The sequence below is a fragment of the Triticum dicoccoides genome, chromosome 6B (assembly GCF_002162155.2).
Source record: "Triticum dicoccoides isolate Atlit2015 ecotype Zavitan chromosome 6B, WEW_v2.0, whole genome shotgun sequence".
NCBI lineage: Eukaryota > Viridiplantae > Streptophyta > Magnoliopsida > Poales > Poaceae > Triticum > Triticum dicoccoides.
The window spans coordinates 682,234,174-682,259,663 of NC_041391.1; the positions used below are offsets into that span (position 1 = coordinate 682,234,174).

Sequence of the window (25,490 nt, forward strand, 5' to 3'; positions counted from 1 at the left end):
CCGCTCGCCCGCCTCCCTGCCCCGCCGGCCGCGGCCGTCGCTCGCCTAGGCACCCGCCCGCACTCGCGCCGCCACCGTCGCCCCCTCTCCTCTTCCTCCCGCCCGTGCCTCACCGCGGCTTCCTCCCGGCTCCTCGTCCGCGGCCTCGACGGCGCCCCCGTGCTCCACCTCGAGGCGCACCATGCTGGCCGGGCGCGCTACGTGCTCTCCTGCGACACCGGCCGCCGCATCTGCGTCTTCACCGAGAACGGCACGCGTCCGTCACCCGTGTAGACAGGACTCCTCCTCTTCCCTACCTCGAGGGCACGGAGATGCTGACGGAGAAGCCCAGCTGGGTTCACCATGACGGCCTGCAGATCTTCTCCATCAACATCCAGCCGAGCGGCCTCCGCTTCGCCACGGGAGGTGGTGACCAGAAGGTTGATTTCCCCCCTCTTGCTAATTTTTCTTGCTTGATTTGAGCTCTGTAGACCGGGAATTCGGCTTGGGTGTGCCAAGCTTGTTCTCTGCATTAGCCTGCGAGGTTCGGTGTTGTTGTTTCCGGCTCAGGGGAGTAGTGCCAGGCTCAGTTCTTTCCAGCCATGAATTTTGGCATTGAGGCCAAGTGTGGATGGAAATTGTACAAATCAGTGTGTAGTAGCGCTTGCTCATTCTGTATATTGTTCCGTGCATAAGCGTGTGAGGTTCAGTGTTGTAGCGGTAATCGTTGCTCATTTTACATGGCGTTCTCTGCATAAGCTTGTGAGGTTCAGTGTTGTCGTTTCCGGCTTACAAGAATCTGTGTGGTTGTGTGTCTCAATTGGTGCTGCTTCTCATTGTTGTCCTCGACTGAAGTTAGTTTTTGCTGTAGTACTAGGAACCTGTTATTTGGTGGCACTCTTTGGTCAAGCTTGAAATTTTTTGGGGCTCAAGCCTACCGTTCTTATGATGGTAACTGGGCCATTTTTCTTACTAATGGAAGGTAATTAATAGAAAGTTATGGTTCATGATTTATTTACTGAAATAGCCGACTGACAGTTAAAATTTTTGGTAGGATGTTTGTTTGACGATGCAGATATATTGGTTGGATTCTGCAGTGTTGATGTTGTTAACTTCTTGTTGTGTCAGAGTAGGAGGCAGAGAGGGAGATGGGGTGGTAAGAAGAGAGGGTGAGGAAGGAGGAAGAGGAGATCCTCCCGGCACTCATGGTGGTCGCCCAGATCCTAGTGGGGATGGCAGTCCAACATGCTCTGTGTTGTTCTAAAGGTGAGATGCCACCACCATGTTTTAGTAGCTCACATCTATCTGTACTCATTTGACTGAACTTGTGTTAAAACAAGAATACTGATAACCTGGCCATCTTTATAATAAGAATAGGGTTGATGTATCTGCAGAATATATGAAGAATATTGCATGTGCAGAATACATATATGTTACTGCATCTACATTGAGACAGAACACTTCTGACACATTTGTAAATCATCTACATTGATAACCTGGCCATCACAGAATACCTAAATTTGACGAATATATTATATGCCTTCAGTACCAGCTTAGGGGAAGTACAGTATCGAATCTCTTGCTCCTGGGTGCTGCTAGATCCTGTGTTACTAAATGTTCTTTTCCATTTAAGGTAATAAAATATCCACCTGCATTCATGTTAGTGTTAGCATTGCTGAAAGAAAGAAAAAGGCCCGCTTGATTCTAGCAGCCCTGGTTAATATGGCCAAACTGATGTGGGAAAGGGTGCCTGATCCTTTTATGTTACAAAATTATAGACTTATTCAGTGGTAACACGCAAGTGGTGGCTGGCCCTTTTCTATGTTGTTAGCTTTAGAAAATTGTAGAAGCTACCTTAGGCACATGTACCTTTCATAGGAGGAATTGTGCCCTTGCAATTGTTATATATCATTGCCTTTTAGTCCCGTTCCCAAAAGGTATGCATTGATGCTAGGTCCTTTTCTACAATATTATATCTACATGATTATGTAATCTCTCGTATTGCTATATTTTTTGCAGGGGAACCATGCCCATGCGACGGTACCGAACAAAGTTGTGCACGTGGTCGTGGACACTCTACGCGAAAGAAATTTGTATAAATATACAATGCTCTTTTTGAAGACTCCTGGGATGATATTGGAAGGAACTCAAGCGGAAGGCCGCCGGACATGGAAGAAATGAGCCCAAGCCCAATGTAACTTTTCTCTCTCTGAAGCAATGCCTATTTATTGCTTTTGTGTTGGTACTTTCAGTTCTTTGAGATTCTTATTTGTGCAAAAACATCGGTGATGTGGCAGAGAAGGTGAATTGTAGCAGCAACGTGAAAGTATGTACATAACAATTTGCCTAACAAATGAGAATGTCTAGGAACTGAAAAGAGTTCTAACATTTTGCTTTATGTCCATTGCACTACATACGAGAATAAAGATGCATTTGGTTACAAATACTCTATTGATTACTATGTGTAAAAGTAATTGTTAGTTATACTAAAAATATGAGATAATTTATTCGTTATCTACTCACCCATGGTAGTGTAGGTTCGTGTTCTCGGATTTTATTTCATTGTTTTTCTTTTTACCTTTTGGTGAGCCGGTGAGCTAATTTGGTATTTTCCTCTTGGTCTATTGCAGCAATTGGATGCTTCAGTGGATTTGAATGGGGTTCATTGTAGGCGAGTGCTTGAATTTGCGGCCTCACATGCATCATTAGCTTCCCTTATCCCACACAAGTATTCTTCGTGAGAACTATGCTTAGATAGCTGAATGTATTATTGTGAACTACTGAACCTTTGCACTTTTGTTGTAACATACTGAACATTTGCACCATTGCTTTTCATTGTATAAATGTATGAAATAAAAAAAATGTCTCATACCAGGTTGAATATTGCGGGGGCGGGTGGGGTGCGGCAAAGATTAATATGCATAAAGTGTGAGGTGTACAGAAACCTGCACCTTATACTCCTGTCTTGCTTTTGCTAACTATATGAAATAGACTGAACCTGAACCTGACTACAATTTAATGTCTAAGCTGAATTGTTGCATCCGTAGACATGGAATTATGGATCAATTTTATCTCTCAAGAACTGCATACTTATGGTCCTATGCAATCCCAATTTATTCAGGCAAGCATCCCAAAAGTTCACTAATGAACAAAGCAACATCACACAGAATCTAAGTTTTAGGCCAGGTTACTGTAATGTATTTTTAAAGATGTACATTAGAGAAATTGTTCAGCCAACAATCCAATTAAATTTGTGTGCAGCTATATATATATTTACTAATCAATCTTTTCCCTTCTCTCTATCTAATTTTAACATTGCACAATGATTTACTCCTTGTTTGTAGCTTACACTGAAATCTAAGCTTGTGTGCATGTATGTATTATGAACCAGCCCTGTCCATTGCCTTACTGGATACATAAGTCTCTCCATTGTTGTTGTCGGATGGGTTTATGTTTGCTGTTGTCGGATGGGTTTATGTTTGCTATTATTTTCTGTCTTGGTTAGGAACCATGTGCTATAATGCACCAATGCTGCTTTCGGATGACAACGACAATGCCAAACGCACCATCACCTGAGGTAGCTCATGTCTATATCTCATTTACTTATCATGATATGTACTTGGAAGTTATTCATATTGGTTTCTTAGGATCGCCTTCAAGAGCATGTTGAAGAATCACCACAAAAACTCCCCCAGTGATTGTGCCACTCCATGAGACATCCATATCAAACTGAAACTCAATTTCCTTGCATTAGCCAAAGCATGCCATCACATATTCTTTGCTGTTGTTTTGGAACTATTTCAGTATGGTTGAGTTCTTTTTTGTAAGTGTACTCTTTATGTTGGTGACTTATTTTTTTAATTGATTGTTCTTTTACAAAATTGAGCAAAAAGAAAAGAACAAAGAAAAATTGTTTAGCTAGATAGGCAAAGCCGCTGATGTTTACTTGTTTGCTGTAGACCCTTGATGGGCCATGCTTTTCTCTGCTTTTTGCGTTCCTGGACTGTAAGAAATCTTGTGGATGTTTGCTATATATGTTTTACTCAAAAGTGTTACTTGTCTCTTCTTTCAGATGATTGGTGGGCAGAATTAAAGAGGGATTACCAAGTAAGGAAATACACCCGAGCAAGCAGCTAGACCCAAGGTACAAATGTAAATCGCTCAACCATTTTGATATTTAGTCTCTCAAGAGTTCTTTTCTTAGTATATTATTCTTCAAGATCCACTTTCATTTTACTCAGTCATGCCCAAATGCCTTTTCTATAAATCATTCTAAAAGATCCATTTGTGACTTACTACCCCCCTCTGCCCATATTTTTATCTATGGATGCTGCTCTCTCTCTTTCTCTCTCTCTCTGTGTGTGTGTGTGTGTGTGTGTGTGTGTGTGTGTGTGTGTGTGTGTGTGTGTCTGTGTGTGTGTGTTATAGCCATGTTTAGTGCTTCCGTTTAGTCCAAAGGGAGTAGCTCAATTGTGTCCTGCATAAATTAGATCTTTTCGAAAACATTTTAACCAGGATCCAGCTTTCTATACATTGATAACTAGAGCATAAGTGCACTCGCTCAATTCTGAAATTGTTCATATTTATGGCTTCGGTATAGTATACATAGTAATCATGACTAGATCGTAGAAGTTAGAGATGTACAAATGATTGATTGGAAATATATATTTGTATTTGCAACAACACACTAGATCACGTCGGGTAAATATTTTTGTAGAATATAAGTCAGGTTTAGAATTTTTGATGACGACAGCTGAAAAACCAAAGTAAATCCATGATATATAGTCAGTATAATATATATTTAGATATTCATAGATATTCATGGCATTGCATAAGCATAGTTCAGTTCCCCTGGGAGCACTAGCTGCTGGCTTTTACATGTATTTCTTGATTCTAATAAGATGCAGCTAATCTTAGAAAATATAGTAAGCACCTATCATGAAATTTAAAACTGGCATGATGTGGCTCTCCGTTGATAACTATGATGCTTGCATAGCTGGTTGATTTATTTGATTATAATCAAACTAAACCATCATAATATTAAGATTGTGATTATTCAGATAAAAAATGATCAAAGAAATACATGTACCAAAGTCACATCTGTTGAGATAATGATTAGGCATACAATTGCTTCTTCAAATTATTGCAATATTGTAGTTCTCTGTAGTCTAATAAATTATGTATTGTGGTCCTCCGCCTCACCGCTTAACGGGATGGACCGGGCAACGTACGCCAAGGCGAGACCTGCCTCTCCTCTTAAGTTGATTGGTTTCTCTTTCTGCATTCCTTTTCTATGGTCTCATTTGGCATTTCTCCTTCATGATTATTATGTTGTCCCTTTTGGGTTATCAGATGCTTTACCTCGGCAGCATGATGAGATTCCTTGCTTTCTCCATGTGAATTTTCCAAAAAGCCTATCTATTTAAGGAACCATTTTTTCTCATTGGTGTTGCATCAACTAATGCTTATAGTACCTAATAGAACTAAAAGTCGGTTACCCGGTCAACACACCTTATAAAAAATATGAATGGGCAAGATGTGGCCATCTAGAGTAGAATTTGGTTCATTGATTAATGTAGAAAGACAGGGGTCAAAGTGATCTTTTTCCAAGGTAATCACCACTGTTTTGTTTTAGGCTTATGTGCCTGATGTTTTTTAGGATCTCTGTCAATAAGGGGATATATCAAGGTAGTGTGTTGTGTTCTAATTATAAATGAAGAGAAAGTTAAGAACTTCATAGATACAATGTAATCATGGCTAGAGCGTAGAGGTTAGAGATGTACAAATAATTGATTAAAAATATATATTTGTATTTGTAACAACACACTGGATCACGTCAGGTAAATATTTTCGTAGAATATAAGTATGATTTAGAACTTTGACCATGACAGCTGAAAAACCAAAGTAAATCCATCATATATATTCAATATTCATGGCGCTGCACAAGCATAATTCAGTTCCCTTGGGAGCACTAGCTGCTGGCGTATAGATGTATTTCTTGATTCTAACAAGATGCATGGCAATCTTAGAAAATATAGTAAGCACCTATCATGAAATTTAGAACTGGTGTGATGTGGCTCTATTGATAACTATCATGCTTACATAGCTGGTTGATTTCTTTGATTATAATCAATATGAACCATCATAATTCAAGATCGTGATTATTCAAATGATATGATCAAAGAAATACATGTACCAAAGTCACATCTGTTGAGACCATGATCAAGCATACAATTGCTCCTTCAAATTATTGGGATATTGTAGTGCTCTTTAGTCTAATAAATTATGTATTGTGGTGCTCCACCTCCTTTTCTCTTCTTGCCAGGACATATACTCTGCATGGGAAGTTGCCTACTTGGTATGAGCTTCAGTAGCATCGGCATCCGCTACACCTTCCTATGTTCTTTTGTTAATAGTCTGCCCATAATTATAACAACGAAATGCATGAATGTATATAGCTTTGCACCAAGGCACTTTACTTTATCTATGATCTATCATTTTTGTGAGTCGCAGATGATTTTGGCATTGATATTCTCATGCAAGCCATCCTATCTTTGCAAGCCTAAAGATAGAATACACTCAGGGCACCGCATGTTTAAGTTGTCACTCCTATGTTTATAAGTTTATAGGAAGCAAAAATTCTCATTATCTTTGGCACTTATATTTTCATTATATTAACTTGTGCAGCGGAGTTTTAAAATCAAAACGGGGCAATTCTCTACTGTGACAAAGTGAAGAGAAAACCGATGCATCAAATTAATACAGAAATCCAGTTCATATGAAGCAGAAGAAAGGCATACAGTACATTACATTGACAGTGATTGTTAGCCCATTGTGGTACTTCAAATCTGATAAAGAATATATTTCATGACCGAGACATGACATTTGGAGAATCTCGGTTCTAATATCTACATGAATCAACTTTTATTTTGTCATGCTACTGAATGTTCTGATATGGGACTACCTATTCTGTGTATCTCTTATATTATGTTGTCGATGATGCATGGTTCTTGAATTTGGAGATTAACATTTAGGCTTTTGATATTTTGAACCTTTTTGCTTTGTACTAAACTTGATGCAAACCAGTTTGTCTTATCTGGCACTGCCACTCAGTCTTTTTGGAACAAATTTTGTCATGTGCTTGCAAATTAATTACCCTATTGACTTAGTATTCTCAGTTTACCATGTTTTTGGTATATCTCTACTGTTTGTGATCTATAGTAAACTCATTAGTCCTGAAAGAGTGCTGTAATTTCCTTTGGATGTACAAGATTTATACATGCCGGGTCACGACGCTTGGACGGACAATGCGCGCCAAGGCGCGTTTCCGATCTAGTAGACTAGTAACATAGGCATGTTACTAGTCTATGTTACTACCCATTGTGGCTAGTCTAAGAGATGCATTTACAATACTGGTAATGTATTGATGATCTACAAAATATGTATGCAAGCATCATTTTGATTACCGGCAGAAACATAGCAACGTTCTAACCATCATTTAGATTCCCGGCAGATTCCTGAAAAAGTGGAAAACGTCTTGCCAAGTTGCATCAAACAAACCACAAATACATTTTTCCGGCATATACCAAATATGGGAAGCAGAAACAAATTGAGTCTAGTTTATGCTACATAGGAGAAGCTTATTAACAACTCAAAAAAGGGCTTATTATCAATCTTGCGTTCCATAAGTCAATTACTAGCCACATAATAGTAACATGACAACATTGCATATCCTCTGGTGCCATGCATAGAAACATCGTCCATATTGCAGAAATCAACACCACGAGTCAAGCTTTTGGGAGAAGTTGGATGTGAAAACCACCAGGAAATTGTAGTCCAGGAGAAAGCACCATGGTTCCTCCCTTGATCACATTCCATCTGCGCTAGGCAGAAGTTTAAAGTTTAGTTTGTCAGGATTTATGTACAATGTTGTAAAAAAAAGTATGCATAATCCTACGACTCAAAAGAGCTCACAATTCTTTTATTTACAGTCTCATGTTTTGCATTGAAGCTATATCATATTCTATTTTCCTTTCTTCTACTGAGCACATGTACACCGACACTCAAATCGCCCGCATACGTCCGACCGTGCTGTCCGGACCGCGAAAGCCATCCAATGCGGGCATCTAATGTCGGTCAGTGGCGCGGTTTGGGCGTACTTTCTCCCGCAAACCAAATATAAACGTGGGGCGAGGGGGGTGTGGGCATCCGGGCAGCAACCACGCGTTGATTCATACCACCCTGGCCCACCCAAACCCACTCATCCCTCGCTCGCGCGCGTTCCCGCTCGGTGCCAGCTGTCTGCATTCATGCCGCTATAGAGTGGGCCGCTCCATATTGAAGACAGCTCAGGGCAGACGCGACCTCTCACTGCCTCCGCCATTGAAGCGACGCGCCGGCCGAGGGCGTCGCCCGCTGCACGCCCGGCTGAACACACCTCGTCGCCGCATTTAAACGCCTCTATTAAACCCACATGGAAGCTGAGAAATCTACTTCGGCCACACGTCCGTTCACAAGCAGGCTGGTATTAAACACAACGTCAGACAAGCTCCTTCTGTCCGCCTGCTATTTAAAGGAGGCCAAATGCTGGGCAAGAATCGCACCACTCCGCCGCTCCCCATCTCCTTCTTTCACCATTTCCTCCACCCTTTTGATGGCATCCGACGAAAAGGAAGAGCAGTTCTCCGGCATAAAAGCCTGCTGGGAGGCCCGCGGAGGCTGTAGGATACGAGCGACGCATCTCGCTGCTCCACCTTCCTCGCCTAGTCAAATGGAGCAAGTACCGCCCCAAGCCGGTGCGTGCTTCAGCAACTCGCCGCTCCAAGCCGGCACATGGGGCGAGGGGGAGCACGGCGACACGGGCATCGTCGCTTCCGTGGACTACATCGCGTCGTACCACCGTCAACGCGCGTGTAACCGTGCCCTGCTGGCAGAGAAAGAAGCCAGCTGCGCGAAGATCGACGGGTCGGCGGCCAGCGCGTCCACCGCCAACGTCGAGGGAAAAGTAGAACATGGGAGGCTGCCGCAGCTTGGGTCCCAGTAAGGCCATCGTCGGCGCGTCACCGGCTTGTACATCCGATGACATGTCCGGATCTTTATGTCAGACCATCCTCGGCCCCCGTCTGGGCTCCACCGAAATGGAGGAGTCCCCCCTTCCCCTCCTGCTGAATCACCCTCTTTGCCACTCTGATGAGCAGCACAACCAGACATAGGGAAGATACGGTGGAAAAATATACCTCCGGGGCTCCCGGCAGTCCGGTGAGCAGGCTTCCAGACATGGAAAATACAAAGGGATCCACCGCAGCCGGTCGTAGACTAATCCGTGTCATGGGAGTGGAGTTCCGCGCGCGATCGTGTATGTGCACATAGTTTTCCCTTTTTAGTTAAAATATGTTTAAAATGTAACCATTTTTGTCATGTTTGTATAAAATCCGTCATGTCTATATGAAATCCGGCTGTGTTTGCATGAATTTCATCTGGTTGATTCATAAAGTGTATGAAATGTTTTCCCATGTTTTTTACGGCAAACCTTTTTGTAGGATTTGTCGCATGTTTCATTCCTTGTTTGCGTTTCTTGCATACTATATTTTTCACTTTTATGAAACAATTTTTGGTTTGTTTCCATTGAAAAATGTTAAATTTAGTCACGTCTTGCACGACATATTGTAGCACTGAAGTTTTTTAACGATTTTCCTTTTGTTCGACACCATATCTATTTTCTTGAAGGTACTACAAGGGATCTTTCTTTGTGTATGTGTGACTAAATAAACTTTATTGATTACTCCATAGGATTACAATCATGCTAAAGCACTTCAACAAGGAGGGGCGAACATAGTTCAACCATAAACACCTACGTCTAGCCTCACTAGCTCGCTTTGCACAGCAATGAGCTGCCGTGTTAGAGCATCTCCAGCGTTCGGCCCCCCACGGCGCTGAAACAAAGCGGCCTGGGGCGAACAAGCGCTAAATTGGCCCCTGGGGTTCGGTTCGCTCCCAGTCATAGGCCCACGGTCGCCACGGGTTCGACGAAGTTCGTTTCAATTTTTTGCAAACTCGGCGACTTTTGCAGGAACACGGCCATGCTTCGTCGAAATTTGTACAAAACTTAAAACATGCAAGAACTACACCTAATAACTTAAAAAACAAACTAAAAAGCCTAGCCGCCGCCGTCACGGTCGCCGCCGCCGTCGTCTACATGCTGAGAAGCCTGTAGAAGCAGGTGTAGTCGTCGTCGTCGCCGTCGTCGTCGCTGTCGTCGCGCGCCTCGCCTGCGGCGTCCCTACTGCAGCCCTGGCCGGGGTTGCCGACACGTGGTGGGGCGCTTGACGGCCCGGCCTCGCCCTCGTTGTCGCTATCGATGACGATAACATCGTCCTCCACGGCGCGGCGACGGGCCTGGGTCTCCAGGTACGCCTGACGCTGGCGGCGCACCTGCTGGCGGACATAGTCCTCCTTCGCCCATTTGAGGGCGGACTCGTCGTCGGGGGGCCACCATGTCGGTGTGCTCGGGCTTCATGGGGAGCAAGCTCGGCTCGGGCTTCGGCCAGACCAGGTGCAGGGAGCGCCTCGCTGGCGCCGTCCCAGATGGTGAGGGCTCGTTGATGACGAGGGCGCCGCTGCGAGCGCGACGCCCGAGCGGTGTCCCCTCCGGCTTGGGCTTGATGGGGCGGAGGGCCGGCGAGCCGGAGCCCGACGACGAGGACGACCCCGGCTCCATTCGCCGCAGCATCCAGGAACTGTCGCGACGGCGAGAGAAGGAGGACCGCGTCGGGTACTCCAGCTGCGGCACGTTGCCGGTCTCGATGTGGTCGAGGACGACATCGACTGTGCGGCCGGGGACGCCCCACCACTCGCCACTCGCGCCGTCCTTCGGAGTTGAGGCGGCCGCGGGGGATGATGCCATTGACGGAGGCGATCTGCTCCTCGCGGCGGCGCTGGAAGTACAACGTCCATAGCGTTTCGCTGTCGGGCGCGTACCTCGGCTGGTTCCGCTGCTCCTTCATCAGCGAGGAGCGGATGCGAGCGATCTCCGCCCACCGTGCCGCTCCTTCGGGCACAGGCGGCACCGGGACGCCGCCGGCGCTCATTCGGGCACCGGCGGCACCGGGACGCCGCCGGCGCTCATTCTCCACGCCCCCGGCACGCGCATGTCGGGGGGCGCTGGGTACTCGGCCGTACAGAAGGCGCGCCTCCGGCTCTTGGAGGTGTCGGCGGCCAAAGCCGTTCGCCGCTGCGCCATCGCCTGGGAATCTCTCGGCCATGCTTTGCTCGTCGGCGGGAAGGGGGTGGTCGGGGAGCTCGCCTGCGGGGAGAAGGCTTTTGCGAGAGGGAGAGGGGGAGGCTGTGGCGCTCACCGGCGGGCAGTGGCGCCTTTTATAGCCGAACCGGGGCGGTGGGGAGGCGGCATCCGGGAGGACGCGTGGCGGGAGCGGGCGGGACGCGCGTCGGCGGCGTCTTCACTGCGCCACCCGTGAGGCATCAATGGAGGCTGACCGGCGCGGCAGCGCTGCAGCCTTGGCATTGATTCCCGCGGGAACCGAGGCGATGAGGGCGACGAAGCGGCTGTCTCGCTGACTCGGCGGGCCCACGGCTGTTTCGCGCCAAAACACTCGCCCCGGCGCCCCCCAGCGCGTCGGGTTCGGCCTGGGTCCGCCGGCGCTGATTTCGTCCCAAGCCGGCGAAAAACGGGCTCCTGGGGACGCGACTGAGCCATTTTTTCGGCACCGGCACGAAAAAATTGCTTGGGGAGGTTGTGTTAGGGACGCGGCTGGAGATGCTCTTGGCGCCCCTTCCTATACATCACAATTTGAACAAGGAGAAGTTGGCACTCAACTCCTTAACCTCATTCAAGATCCCACCGATCTCCGACCTATGGAACTCGTTAGTCCCACATTCTAACCACCTGTTGGACATCAGTTTCGATGTGGACCGATGACTAGAAAGACATTTGTTTCAGGAGACAGGAGAGGTACGATCGGACAATTTTACTTATAGAGGTGTTTTTTTTATATACCAAAGGAAATATATAAGTACGCTAGTAGCACCCTCGCTCCAATATGTGTTTGTTGCTAGAGTAATTATTATTTATCAAAATACTTCAGATACAAGAAATATAACTTTACCTGTATTTAGTAACTAAGCAATGAAGGAAGATAGCCACCTGTAGCTTAGCAAAGTCTGAACCAACACATAACCGCAGCCCGCCTCCAAAAGCCATGAATTCCTTGGAGGCACCACTAACTGGTTCAGCAGTACCCTGTACACGCAGGTTGTAACTAGGTTTCAGGGAGATAAGTACTATGTTTGTGCAACAATTAATATTACTCCCTTGCATTAAAATATAGCTAGATCCCTTAGCCTTTTCCGCGACTTGAAAAATCATAGGGGTAAAATGAATGAACATGTTAATTAACTTTTGATTCTTCTATATTTTTCTTTAAAAGAAAACATTGTACATCACTACTGCCTGCATAAATAATTTGTCTTTAATAATTCAAACTTCACTTAGTTAGGATGCTACATATCATGCATGAGCTACTTTCTATTTTTCTATGGAAGCTCTTGAGCTAATTTTCTCCTTTCATGACATGAAGTTCAACCGTATTAATATAGGAAAAATAAAGATACAATATAGTATCATCTATTCTGGAAGCCTTTTCTATCCACCGGCCTGTTTTGGCCCTTTAAAAAAGGAGGATAAGCCCATGCACACAACCATCTGACAAAATTAATACATGGATCAACTCAAAGCCAGCTTCCTGACTCTGCTACACCTATTAGTTTAATGATGTGCCTTGATCTTGCACCAACGCACAACATCTAATATGTGGCCTCACCAAGCTGGCACCAACCGGTCTAGCATACCCTTAGCGTACAATGCATCCGCACGCTCCGGAATCCGCCACCGTCATCTTCCGACGTCTCAACTTCAGAGGAGATCAACGCATTGACCTTGTTAAGCCTAACTACCGTAGACACCACCATGATGCATGTCAACGTCACCACTCTGCACGCGTACATCAACAGACGCCCAACGCTGAGACCCTTTTGCGCCACGCCGCCAAGACCCGTCATGGCCGACGCGGTAGATGCCACATCGCACCACCTCCAGATCCAAATCGCCGCCAAAACCAACCTAACGGTGTCCACCAGCCAACTATCTCCCAAGGCGGTGCCGTCAAGAAGGGTATGACACCGATGGCTCCATCGCTGCCCACCTCAGTTAGGGCTTTCGCCCGGGAGACACATGACATCGTGGCGGTAGAAGCAGATCTAACAAACGTCTCCATGGAGAAAAAATGGCATCCTCGGGCACCGCTGTCATCGCATCAGACCACGCCTCAATGCCCAGGACCCCCGCCGAACCAGAGTCACCACCACAATGGCACAAAGAGCAGCCACCAAGACATCACCCAATGGATGGGACAGATGCATGACACCCTCATGAGATTCCCCACTGCCACCTTCCTAGGAATTAGCTTTGTCGGTGTGCTTCTCTGATGGTGGCAAGACGAGATGAGGATGGGAGGGAGGGTAGTGGTGGCGCTGGCGGTGGTGTTCCCCCATGTCACCCGAGAGAGGGGATGTGAGGGTCAGGCTATTCTCTATTTGCGAGATCTAACCTAGAATCTTCTTTCGTCCTTTACTCTTTAAAATATGTGCATATGTTATTTTGCTTTAAATTTCACATACCTTCCACCTCCATGGATTGAATGCATTGGGATCCTCGTAAATTGTAGGATCCAGATGAACAGTAGAAGGGTTAATCATGATCTTTGATCCTTTTGGTATAATGTAACCTGCACAGATCACGACCATACATATCAATACTAATTAGGGCATATATATAGCTAGGATCTCATATATAGTTAACTTGCCACAGCTATAATTGTGTCCATGTATATAACATGTTAGTCCTACATGACCACTTGGCATGCGTGTGGTTAGCTATCTCAAAAACAATGAACAAAAGGTTAATCCTACATGTATCGTTTTCCTTACAAGAAACTTTACCTTTTACATGAACATCCTCTGTAGCTTTTCTAAACATTATCGGAGCAATGTTAATCAGCCTTAATGCTTCGTGTATGACCTAGAAATCAACAGTGGAGAAGATAAATGCACATTGTAGAGGTGGATGCTTATGATAATAATCATGAACCAATTTAGAAGTTTGCATGGTCGATGAATGGTGTAAACGAGACATACATGAGACGTAAATTCCATGGACTTGTATTCCTCCCATGTGATTTCGGAGTCAGGGTCAACCCTTCTTTTCCGGATGTTCTCGTGCTCCTCCTGGAACCATCACACTGATTGATTGGGTAACATGTTCAACATGATTATAACTTATCCAACTATACATAGACTTCTAGTAGTATATGTTGTTCAATTATTATAGACTAAAGTGCTATTTGTAAGTTCATGTGTGGTAGGTAGGTGAGAGTGTACTATGAAAGGAAGGGTTTTTTAGACTGAAAATCAAAACACTGAAGTCCACTTCCTTAGCCTTTTCTTCACTTACTGTAAGTTCCTGTAGCGCTTTCGGATTGTCTGTTAGGAGTTTGACTGTGGCAGTTATCGCGGATGACGTGGTCTCAAAGCCGGCGAAGAGCAACAAGAAGAGCAAATCCAACGCAATTTTCTCATTCATTAAATGCTTCTCCTCTTTCAAATCATCGATCAGTAGATCGAGAAAGTCGGCGCTCTCTCGATGTGATGCCCTCATCCTCTCATCTAGCATCTTCCTCAAAGTCGCCATGACATACTTTCGTCCCTGGCATTGAAATTGTTATATATGCATAGTGTGAAACTAAAACATGGATTATACTTATATAGGATGTATATACATATAGAGACATGATTACATGCTCCTAAGAGTTTTTACTTGCGTCCCTCGTATACCACATAGGCGAATACTCTAAATTATATTTCATTAGTTATTACTAGAGACCCTAAAGAGATAATAATAATAATAATAATAATAATAATAATAATAGTAGTAGTAATAATAATAATAATAATAATAATAATAATAATAATAATAATAATAATAATAATAATTTGAATCCATATACAAAAAAACTTAGGACGTGGTGATCTTTTTTCATACTACTCCCTCCGTCCGGAAATACTTGTCATCAAATTGAATAAAAGAGGGTGTATCTAGATGTATTTTAGTTTTAGATACATCTCTTTTTGTCCATTTTGATGACAAGTATTTTCGGACGGAGGGAGTACTTGTGTAGAAGTATCTTAGAATAATCTATAAGATATACTAAGACAGCTAAGGATGCATATTAGTCTAATTAAATGATCGGTCTGAGGGTTGTGATGGGGAATACCCAACCAGGTAGGCCAATAAGACGAAGAGAAACCAGCAGGTCCCTGAAGGACCTACACTGGACGAGGACCCTGAAGAATTTGGCCTGCTACAGGCCCCAGCTAGACCCGGCCTGGGAAGGATCCGGCCTGAAGAAAGACCCGACCTGGAAAGGACCCGGTCTGCTACATGGACCCGGACTGAAGAAAGACCCAGCCTGAAGGACCTGAACCTAGGCGAGGTTCTGTGAAGGAGTCCAAATACAAGATGGAGACCCCCAACTTGGAAGACAGTACACGAAGGACCTAGAGGGCTTAGAGTAGGACTCTGATTGTGGGTGAAACCTGGAATCTCTTGTAACCCCAGGGACCCGGCTATTATATAAAGAGGGTTTCTGGGTCGTGCAAATAGACAAGATTTTTAGCTCTCTCGAGAGAGGTAGAAAGAATAGCATCATTGTAATCGAGACCAGCATATTCAGTCAATCTAGTAGGAGTAGGCTTTACCATTAGTAGAGGGGTTAAACCTGGGTAAACTTGTGTCTCTCGTTTTCAATCAACCCCATCCAAGGCTTCACCTCACAGCCATGGCCTCACAACTAAGTTCTCCTATGAGGAAACTTGCCGTGTTAACCCCACGACAAGGTTGCCCCCTCGTTGCATTCCTTTTTCCTTAAAAGAATTTGCTATTGTATACTTGTCAATTACCTGCATACATTTGTAGAATGCCGTGCCAGGGATGTAGAGTGGAAATGCTAGCATTCCCTGAAAGAATGCATCGAATTGCTTCCAGAGCTTCCCATCTGAGTTTGAGGAGTCATAGCTGATTAACCTCTTTGATGTGATGCTGAATATCATCTACGATAAGAAATTGTTGCATTACAGAGAGAAGTCAGATGACAAGGTGCTCATAACTTAGATTTAATTTGCTCATTTTTCTCACAACATGATTATTTTAGGAAGAAGCTAACAGTGACATACACTTGCAGTTGCCTCTTTCAGTTCAATGCTGGGTTGATTGAGCCACAAGAGCAGGCTGGTCTGGACCGTTCGCTGAGCATCATGGAGCATGACTAGCCTGAGATTTTTAGGGCCAAAGAGCCTAAGGACTAGACTCCTCATGTGCCTGTGGAAGGACCCAAGTTTTGAGATGATGCTGTCGGCTCCAAAGATTCTCATGACCGACTCCGGGTACCAGATTTGGAATAGCTTCTCCTCTCGCTGGAACACCAAGTTGTTCAGCTCTTTGTCCATGGAAACTATGAGGTCTTCACCAAACAAACTTGTCCTAAAAATTGGACCATACCTGAAATTTGAACCATTCGTTAATTTTATTCTAACTAATACATGGGATGCTTGCATGCTGATATCACCATCATTGATTCGATATCTTAAAATTTAAAATGATTTATATTACAAACAACTAATCTTCACTGTTAAGTTTGTCTTAACACGAGCATCGAAGCAAGTTTCCATTTTGTTATGTTTGGATGGATATTTTTTGTTGCATCCAAAATTCTCCCAATACTCTAAAAACAATTGTGCTGTCACACGTAACCTAACTCTTTCATGGGTATGCAGTTATTTCTACAAGAGTTTTACACGTTAAACTGCTATTTGTTTACAATCTTCTTTTTATCTACTACATCCTCCATCCCCTAATATAAGACGTTATTATAATAAAATACACATGATCTCATGGGTGCTCCACACCCCTATATGAATATTAAACATAAAAAATACCAGAAAAGTAAAAAAATTTGAAATTTGGGGATATCAAATCTGGGTTCTCAATCTACTCCGGTGTGAATTTTCATGAAAAAATACCATGAAACGTATCTGTGGCGAAGGAAATACTATCCACACAAAAATCTATCCAAACAATTTTTATCCATACATAGGAAATTTTTTGTCTTTTTGCCACGAATATGTTTCCTAGTATTTTTTTCAAGAAATTTCACACGGGAGTAGATCGGAAATCCAGGTTTGATATCCCAAAATCTCAGATTTTTTTCAAATATCTTGGTATTTGTTTTTTGAATTTAATGTTTGTATAGTGTTGTGGAGCACCCAGGTGCTACAAATCCGCGTCCGCTATTATATGCATAATGTCTTATATTATGGGATGGAGGGAGTACTTGTCAGGCTATTCTATAACATATGAAATCTTCTACTGTATTATCTATCTCTTATATACTAAAAGTAATTTACGATCTCATAAAAAATATGCTAGAAAATCCCACATAAATTAGAAACATCAGACCTTTGATTCTAACAAATTTTAAGATAATTCCCAGCCGATAGATTTCATTAATACAATCCCAACAAAATGTATGACTTGAGACGATCTTGGTGGGTGTCCCCATAAGAGATGCTTCGTCGTATATATGGGTACAGTGTGCGACATCTACTAAGTTAAACTATTTGAGTAGTTGTGTCCTTGGTCATGGACGAGTCAGGATAAGTCACACTATTTGGTCCTTGCCAAACTTGGAGGTTAAATCGTAAATAAAAACACATCATGTAAATTAAATCAAGAAAGGTATTGTGAGCAGGTGACAAAGATGATCTGTGATGTTGGGAAGTGCATGTATTGTACTGAAATGACAGTTGGATTGTTGGTTATGTGATGTTAAGAAATGAAGGTGTGAGCCATGAAAGGGCTGTGGAAATGTGGGTATCGAAGACCATGAGAATTTTTTTTATGATATTGGAATGGTCATGAGAACTAATTGAATCATTATACATTTATATCTATATGCTATATATTCATTATACTTGCTAGATAAAGTTGGCTATGCGCCTATGCCATGATAGCTACTCCCTCCGTCCGAAAATATTTATCACCAAAATGGATAAAAGGAGATGTATCTAGATGTATTTTAGTTCGAGATACATCTCTTTTTGTCCATTTTGATGACAAGTATTTTCGGACGGAGGGAGTATAATTTATATGATTATGTGACATGTCATACACTACTTTATTTAGTGTTATATATTATTTTCATTATCTTGCGAGTATTAAAGTACTCACTTGCTCGTTGTTTTGGCCATATTCAGGTAAGGAGACGTCTTCCACTAGCGTGAAGTCCAAGTGTTCATTTGCTAGGAGATTTTTCCAGCCAGTTCCCTATGGAAGTGGTGTAGCTCCAAGTACGTACGTGCTGCCCCTAGTTTGTCTTCCGCTACTGTTAAACTTTACCATAATGCAAACTATCGCGGTGCTGTAATAAACAAGCCACAATGGCTCTGTAAGCCTCTTTTTTAGTATAGGTCTGTCTTTTGATTATCAAGTATGTCAGGCGGCGATGCCAGTGTGGTTCCTTGGCTGGCTGCGCAATCACCGATTTGTGAATTGGTGTGTGACAATCTAAAAAACTTTTAAAGACATGTTTTTGTGCACCCTCCTCTTTGAAAACTTTACGGCTTTTGCTGCAAATCAGTGGTGGAGAAAAGCACACTATTATCTTTTAACGTGGTAACACTAATAATTATCAAACATGTATTACTACCTCCGTTTCTAAATATAAGTCTTTTTAGAGATTTCACTACGGACTACATACGAAGTAAAATGAGTGAATCTATACTCTAAAACATGTCTGTATACATCCGTGTGTAGCCCGCAGTGGAATCTCTAGAAAGACTTATATTTAGGAACCGAGGGAATACTAGATATAACCGACCTCATGGACACAAGCCGATGATTTAGTTAGATCTCGATGTTGATTTGTCTCATCTCCTGAGATCAAGATTATGACCGCATGAATTCCAAGATTGTTCTACCATCATTGAGGAAAGATCCTCAAATGAGCAGGCAGATGGCCTAGCTAAATATACTCCGGGTTAGCTGAAGGCCTTCATGTGTGGCCCCTTTATCTCAATCTCAATGGAGCTGTAAACATTTCTGTAACTATTAGCGTTGATCAATAAAGTCAAGCATGTTTGGCCCTAAAAAAAGTACCATCTTGTGATTAGACGAACCAACTGATAATAATTTAGTCTTCTATACATTCCTCACCTATTATTAAACCCACAACCCCATTCGGACATAGGAACACGTAATATTTTTAACAAGGTTCTTGATTCCTCATAATTAGACATACATGTATGCTTCATAGTTAAGGTATGTGCGGTAAATGCTCTGTAGGAGCGCTTAGAGCACTCAAGTAGTGCATGGGCTCTTGATGTGAAATTCTATGATAGGATTTTTTCAGATACAAATCACCCAAATCCATTATCTTTTAGGGTGCGTTTGGGAGCCAAAGTATTTCTGTAGTTTTTTAGAAATACCGTGGTTTCTGAAAAAACCTTGGTATTCAATACTTTGAGTCGTTTGGATGAGAACAATACTCAGTTTAACAAATCGTGGTATCTCTAACACTGTGGTATTTTTGTAGTATATAAAAAAGAGGTCCTGACCTTTTTTTTTTAAAACCGAGAAACGATGGCTGCTTGGCCTCTGTGTCCATCTTCTGGCCATCAACCCATGTGATACATAAATCGATAGCTATCGATCGTTCTATCCGGCTAGAGGTGGACATACACGTACAAATACACAGTTTTTCCAAAACCGTAGTAAGTGAAAACCTCAGTATTCAAATGCGTAGGCAATGGATACTTCAGTTTTTAGAAACCACGGTTTTTCTCAGTTTTAGCAAAACTATGAAGATGTTTGGCAAATGCAGTATTCCTCACTTTTCCTGGTTTAACTGTGCATTCATCGTCGAACTGAATTGAACACAGCTGCGCTGAAGGACAAGGAGTTACAATGATCAATCGGGCTGTGTATAGGGCCATTCACACAATCAATTGGCTAGCTAGCTTAGTACGCCTTGTATCGGGAAGTCAGGATCAATCAATCAACTTCCCATTCTAAGAGCATCTAAAGCTGGACAAATACGGACCCTCAAGCGTCTGTGGGCACTGACCGGGCACCCCTCGTATTTGCCACTCTGCATCTGTGTATCTCATATTCGGCGCCTTATATCCATACTAGAGACGCAAACGTTGATCTATCCTACGTGATCAAATGACGGACAACAAAAATCGACTGCAGAGGAACACAAGATCGGGTGCAAACGGACATTAACATACTTCACCACCATCCAAAAGATCATAGTTCGTCCCCGGACAAGTTGCCGGAGGTGCGGGCACAAGCATCCAGCGCTGGCCGCGCGTGGAAGAGCGGCTGGCGGGGGAAGGAGATGGTGCGGGGCCGACGCGGACTGTGTTGTCCTTGTGTCGCTGCGGCGGGCCTGGAGGGTCCAGCTCCGGCGTCCGCGCTGCCCCGGCCGAGAGCTGTGGCGATGCTCCAGATCCGGAGTTGCCACCGGTCTCCACCTTGGACCGCTCCAGTACAATGCGGAGCAGGAGCGGATCCAGTGTAGGGTCGTGTAGGGGCGGCCGCCCCGGGTAAATTTTGGGAACTAGTGTAGCCCTCTTTTGCTTTGGCCAGTCTTGGCCACCATGGGAGACGAGAGGAGCTTCCTTCTGTAGGTTCTCTATATGCATGCTACAGAGAAGAAAGAAAACGCTTCGAGTACGAAGACGAGAAGAGAAGAAAACGCTTCGCTAAGGACATGGGCCAATAAGGAAGGCCCAATATAACCTGAGATGAACCATTCTTTTTTTTACGCAACCCACTCCGTTTTCTATAAGCAGCCTTGGACGTTCCCAATTTCCTATCGATCGAAACCGATCTCCATGGCTGCTGCGCGGCGGCGCTTCCAACCCATGGCGTCCGATGGAGAGAAAGGGGGTCCACTTGTTCTTCGTGCATCCGTACAGGAGGCACGATCGCCAAGGCCACGACCCGGTGTCTTCCTTCAAACTGCAAGCCAGCAGTCAACTGAGACAGCAACGAGCAAGTCCTTTTGCTCTCCCCTAATCTTCCGTTCTATCATTTTTTTTAATTTGTTCCCATGTAGACCTAATTCTTAAAAGTTGAATATTGATATTAATTACAAATTTGATGTCAAGATTCAGCCAAGAGGATTCCAAGTTAGACATTATACGATTGTTTGTACTTCCTACATCCCAAAATAAGTGTCATGGTTTAGTTAAAATTTGTTCGGAGGAAGTAATATATATTTTTTGCCTAGTTCTTTAGAATGAGACTACATTGAACATTTCATTGTGTTGATCATCTTGCCTAAATGCAGACTATTGGCCAATTAATTTTCTTGATTGTCTTATTTGATTGTATCATGGCTTCATTTTTTTCCCTTCAAAAGTCCGCCCCAGGTAACTTCAAATCCTGAATCTGCCACTAATGCAGAGGGCCTTCTCCTCCTCGTAGTCGAGCTTCGAGTTGGAGTAGCTGCCGGAGCTGCTCATCGTGGTGGATGGGATCGGGAAGGGAGAGGGAGAGGAGTGGATGGAGTGAGAGAGAGGGACAGAGTGAGCTAGGGTTTGAGCTCGCCACCCGGATTGGGGCTTTTTGTGGGGTCGATGATGGGCCGGGCCTGCGGACGTGACTGGGCCGCCCCATATCCGTCCTATATTTGAGCTGGATATGAGGGGTGCTAGTCAATCCGGACGTTTGTCCATGGTTTAAGAGGTCCGCTTGGATTGATTTTTTGACCGGTCAATGACCGAATGACCTGTCCGGACGTTTGAGACGGGTATAAAAGGCCCAGCTGTAGATACTCTAATCGTTCTACGGGCTGCCCTTGTTGCAATGGAACAATAGGCAACGGATTAAATAAATCAACGGCGGAGTCGTCAAGTGGAGGTAGGTCGTTGGAATGGCAGAGTAGTCAATGTAGAAAAGCACGTACTTTTCTTCCCAGGATGGCTGCAGGGAAGATGGAGCAATGGCGGATAAATGACGACATGAAGAAGAAGTCAAGCAAGCGTTTCTGTGTTTACGAAAAAAGAGGTCAAGACCTCTTTTCCAAATACCGCAAAAAAAACCACATTATCAAACATACTACGGTTTATAAAACTGAAGTATTAACTTATGCCAAACATGTCAAAATATTTAAAACCAGTGTTTTTTCTCAAAACCATGGTATCCTTGTAAAACTTGAAAAATACTGAGCTGCCAAACGCATGGCTACGGGACGAAGTGAGGGTGTCCCGAGTCCAGATGAGCGCATGGCTACGGGACGAAGTGCGGGTGTCCCGAGTCCAGACGGCTCGTCGACGACGAGCTCTAGTGGGGGAAACGGGCGGCGCAAGGTGCAACGACGACAGAAGGCACGAGAGGCTCGGGAAAGAGGGGAAAAGGGAGGAGGAGATTATCTAGAGCACGGATCTGAGGTCGGAGAGGCGACTGCAGTTTGGGAGCAACGTCTCCGACGACGGCAGTGAGTGGCCGAGCTCGGAGTTCGCGAGGAGGGGGAGAAGGGACATCCGACTCGACAAGGTCTTGCCCAGGGGATTCAGGAGTACCTAATGGGCGTTAGGAAGAAGATAAGGGAAGCCGGAGCGCGACAACGGCGACGAATCGGGCGGGCGGCCGGTGGGGTGGAGTTGTGGTTGACGGTGACGGTAGGCTTAGTTGGGGGATTATCGGAGCCCATGGACTAGTCAGGGTGAACGAGGGAGGCGTGGTGGACCTCCCCGACATTACTTCTAGGCATAGGGAGGCTGCTGGCTGCGAGCACCAGAGACGAGGCGGTTGTACTTGCGCGAGGAGGAAGAAACGTGAGGTGGACTTGGGCCTGTTGGCTACTAATTGGGCTTGGGCCGGTTACCTTCCAGTTTTTTAAACAGAGTTTTTCTTTTTCTTTTTTTATTTGATGTGTACCACATGTAAGGAGGGCAAAACCATCCAAAACCAACGTCTGACACTGGAAAAAACGACGCTGAAAAGAGGGAACCGTGACGGAAGTGCATTCGAGCGACCCTATAAAAAGGGTAATGATAAAACTGAGTAAGCTCGAAAAATAAGAACAAAACCCGTAGGTAAGAAACAACCATGGGAGACGGGGTATGTCATATGGGCATTATCACATTTGTTTTGCTATTTTGGGAACATGCTATACCCAAGATGGAGATGAATATGCGCTTGGACTTCTGAACATGGGCTTGAGTATTTTTTATGCTGGTACTTTGAGCATTATACCAACTAACCAAGCAAAGAGGCATAGTATGTTTTTTTTGTTTCTTGTTGAAGCCAACATGAGTGCTAACGTCTCGTGACACACATGCCGTTTCTTTTTTTTTTCGTGTTTGTTTTGTGGTGCTTTCAATTGGCGCTTCAGGCGCCTGTCATATGCCATTTTGCAAACGGGTGCTTGAAGGGCACACTTCTCTTGCAAGCTGGGCAGGCCCATGTATCTTTTCTTTTAAAACACGATAATTGTGCGTGTGTGCTCAGAATCTAACTGGCCACCTCCTTTTTTGAAATACGATGCACTAACCATCCGACACACAACCTCACATGATTAATTTTATCTTTTCCTTCTTTTCTTCTTTCTACCTTTTTCCCTTTTTCCTTTTCTTTTTTATCTTTTCATTTCATCTTTTTTGCTAAATGCCTGAACTTTTTGTCCAAACTGATGAACTTTTCTTCAATATCGATGAACTCTTTTTACAATTAATGAACTTTTTTCAGATTCAATGAACCTTTTCTTTGAATTCGATGAACTCTTTGAAATTTGGTGAATTTTTTCGATGAACTTTTGTCAAATTCAATTAACTTTTTTGAAAAATCGATGAACATTTTCACATTTTTTTGAAAATTTTCCAAAATAGAAGAACTCTTTTCCAATTTGTGATCATTTTTTCCATATTCATAAACTTTTTTTTCGAAATCAATGAACTTTTTAAATTCGTGGTTTTCATTTTTATTAATTCTTTTTGAAATTTACACTTTCTCTTTTTAATTAATTTATACTGGTTATATAGTACTCCATCCGTAAAGAAATACTCCCTTTGTTCCACATTGTAGCGCATATAGATTATTTGAAATGTCAAAATCTTAAACTTTGACCAAGTTTGTAAAGGAGAACATATTCATCTAGAATACCAAATCCATATCCTTAGATACATCAAAAGACGTACTTTCACATTGTATATATTTGATATTATTGATACAAATAGTTTTCTCTATAAATTTGGTTAAAGTTTATAAAGTTTGACTTCCTAAAAATTCTGTATGAAATATATGATGGAACAGAGGGAGTATAAATTTTGATTTCCTGATTGTCTACTACAACATGTTTTGCCCGGCTCCGACGAGGGAGGGGCGATGACAGCGAAACACCCTCGGCTAGCTTCAGTGCTTGTAGTCGTCTCTAGGTGCTCTAGGGATCTGGTTGTAGTTTTTATTATTTTTACAGTTTGTTGTAATACCATGATTGAAGATGGATAGATATGAAGTTTCCCGCAAAAAATAAATCACTACTATGGTGATCTAAATGCTCTTATATTTTTTTACGGAGGGAGTATATGTTATGTGCAGTACTTAAAGGGTTACCAGTAACCACGGCAGGGCATCACCCGACAGTGTGGTGCTGACTTCGGTTCCTCCTTCTGACATAATTTTTTCTTCCCGTTTTCTTTTCAGCATGTTGTCGGGCCGGCCCACTAGGCACCGCGTGCGAGCGCCAGCACAGGAGCGCCGAACAGGAGCACCCTTCCTTTGTGTTGAGCAGGTGCAAGATGGGCCTTTTTCCGTGTGTTATGACTTTCTGGGCTTTGCTTCAAACGGTTGTATTTTTTGCAGAGCATTATTCTTGGGAGCAACTAATTAACGAGCGCTCCTTCGGGAGCCTCGCAACGATCAGCGCCACTTGGCGTGCTCACAACCATTCGCCACGTGTCGCGCTCTGGGCACTCCCTCCGAATTTTGTTTTTTTAATTTTTACGCACGCGTTTTCGGCTTTTTAAAAGTTTTTTTTTCGGTTTTTTAACGTTTTGGTTTTCTACAGGTCTTCCCTAGCTTTTCGACCAAATTTTTTTTCAAAAAAAATAACTTTTTTGCGCAAAAAAATGCAATTTTTTTTTCGCGAGAGTCACGATTTTGTTTTCGCGAGAGGCATGGTTGTGCTTTCGCGAGAGGCACGGGCGTGCCTCTTTCGGAAAGGGAAAAAAACGCATTTTCTATTTTTTTTCTTTCGCGAGAGGCACGGTTTTGCTTCCTCCAGAGGCACGGTTGTGCTTTCGCGAGAGGCACGGACGTGCCTCTTTCTGAAAGGAAAAAATGGCGCGTTTTCTGTTTTTTTTCTTTCGCGAGAGGC

At 43.7% G+C, this 25,490-nt stretch overlaps 1 protein-coding gene and 1 long non-coding RNA gene across 6 annotated transcripts in view; one reads left to right on the forward strand and one right to left on the reverse strand.

Annotated features, from left to right (window-relative positions):
- Positions 1-7: 7 nt before the first annotated feature.
- Positions 8-7,087, forward strand: LOC119323831. Of its 5 annotated transcripts, none has more exons than XR_005156528.1 (7): positions 8-419; positions 851-961; positions 1,108-1,245; positions 1,999-2,173; positions 2,610-3,556; positions 4,052-4,123; positions 6,667-7,087. It is a non-coding gene; the product is annotated as an uncharacterized LOC119323831 (long non-coding RNA). The 5 variants fall into 5 exon arrangements; XR_005156530.1 differs by having other exon boundaries at positions 1,113-1,245; XR_005156531.1 differs by lacking the exon at positions 851-961 and having other exon boundaries at positions 2,610-2,707; positions 3,485-3,556.
- Positions 7,088-7,457: 370 nt separating this feature from the next.
- Positions 7,458-25,490, reverse strand: part of LOC119320007 (cytochrome P450 87A3-like) — a 21,357-nt gene continuing 3,324 nt past the window's right edge. Inside the window, exons 2-9 of the mRNA XM_037594152.1 lie at positions 16,282-16,606; positions 16,009-16,158; positions 14,504-14,755; positions 14,188-14,277; positions 13,993-14,071; positions 13,672-13,778; positions 12,102-12,235; positions 7,458-7,857 (exon numbers count right to left, since the gene is read on the reverse strand). Of these exons, the coding sequence (XP_037450049.1) occupies positions 7,767-7,857; positions 12,102-12,235; positions 13,672-13,778; positions 13,993-14,071; positions 14,188-14,277; positions 14,504-14,755; positions 16,009-16,158; positions 16,282-16,606 (1,228 nt within the window). The 3' untranslated portion in view covers positions 7,458-7,766. The remainder of the gene's footprint in view (positions 7,858-12,101; positions 12,236-13,671; positions 13,779-13,992; positions 14,072-14,187; positions 14,278-14,503; positions 14,756-16,008; positions 16,159-16,281; positions 16,607-25,490) is intronic.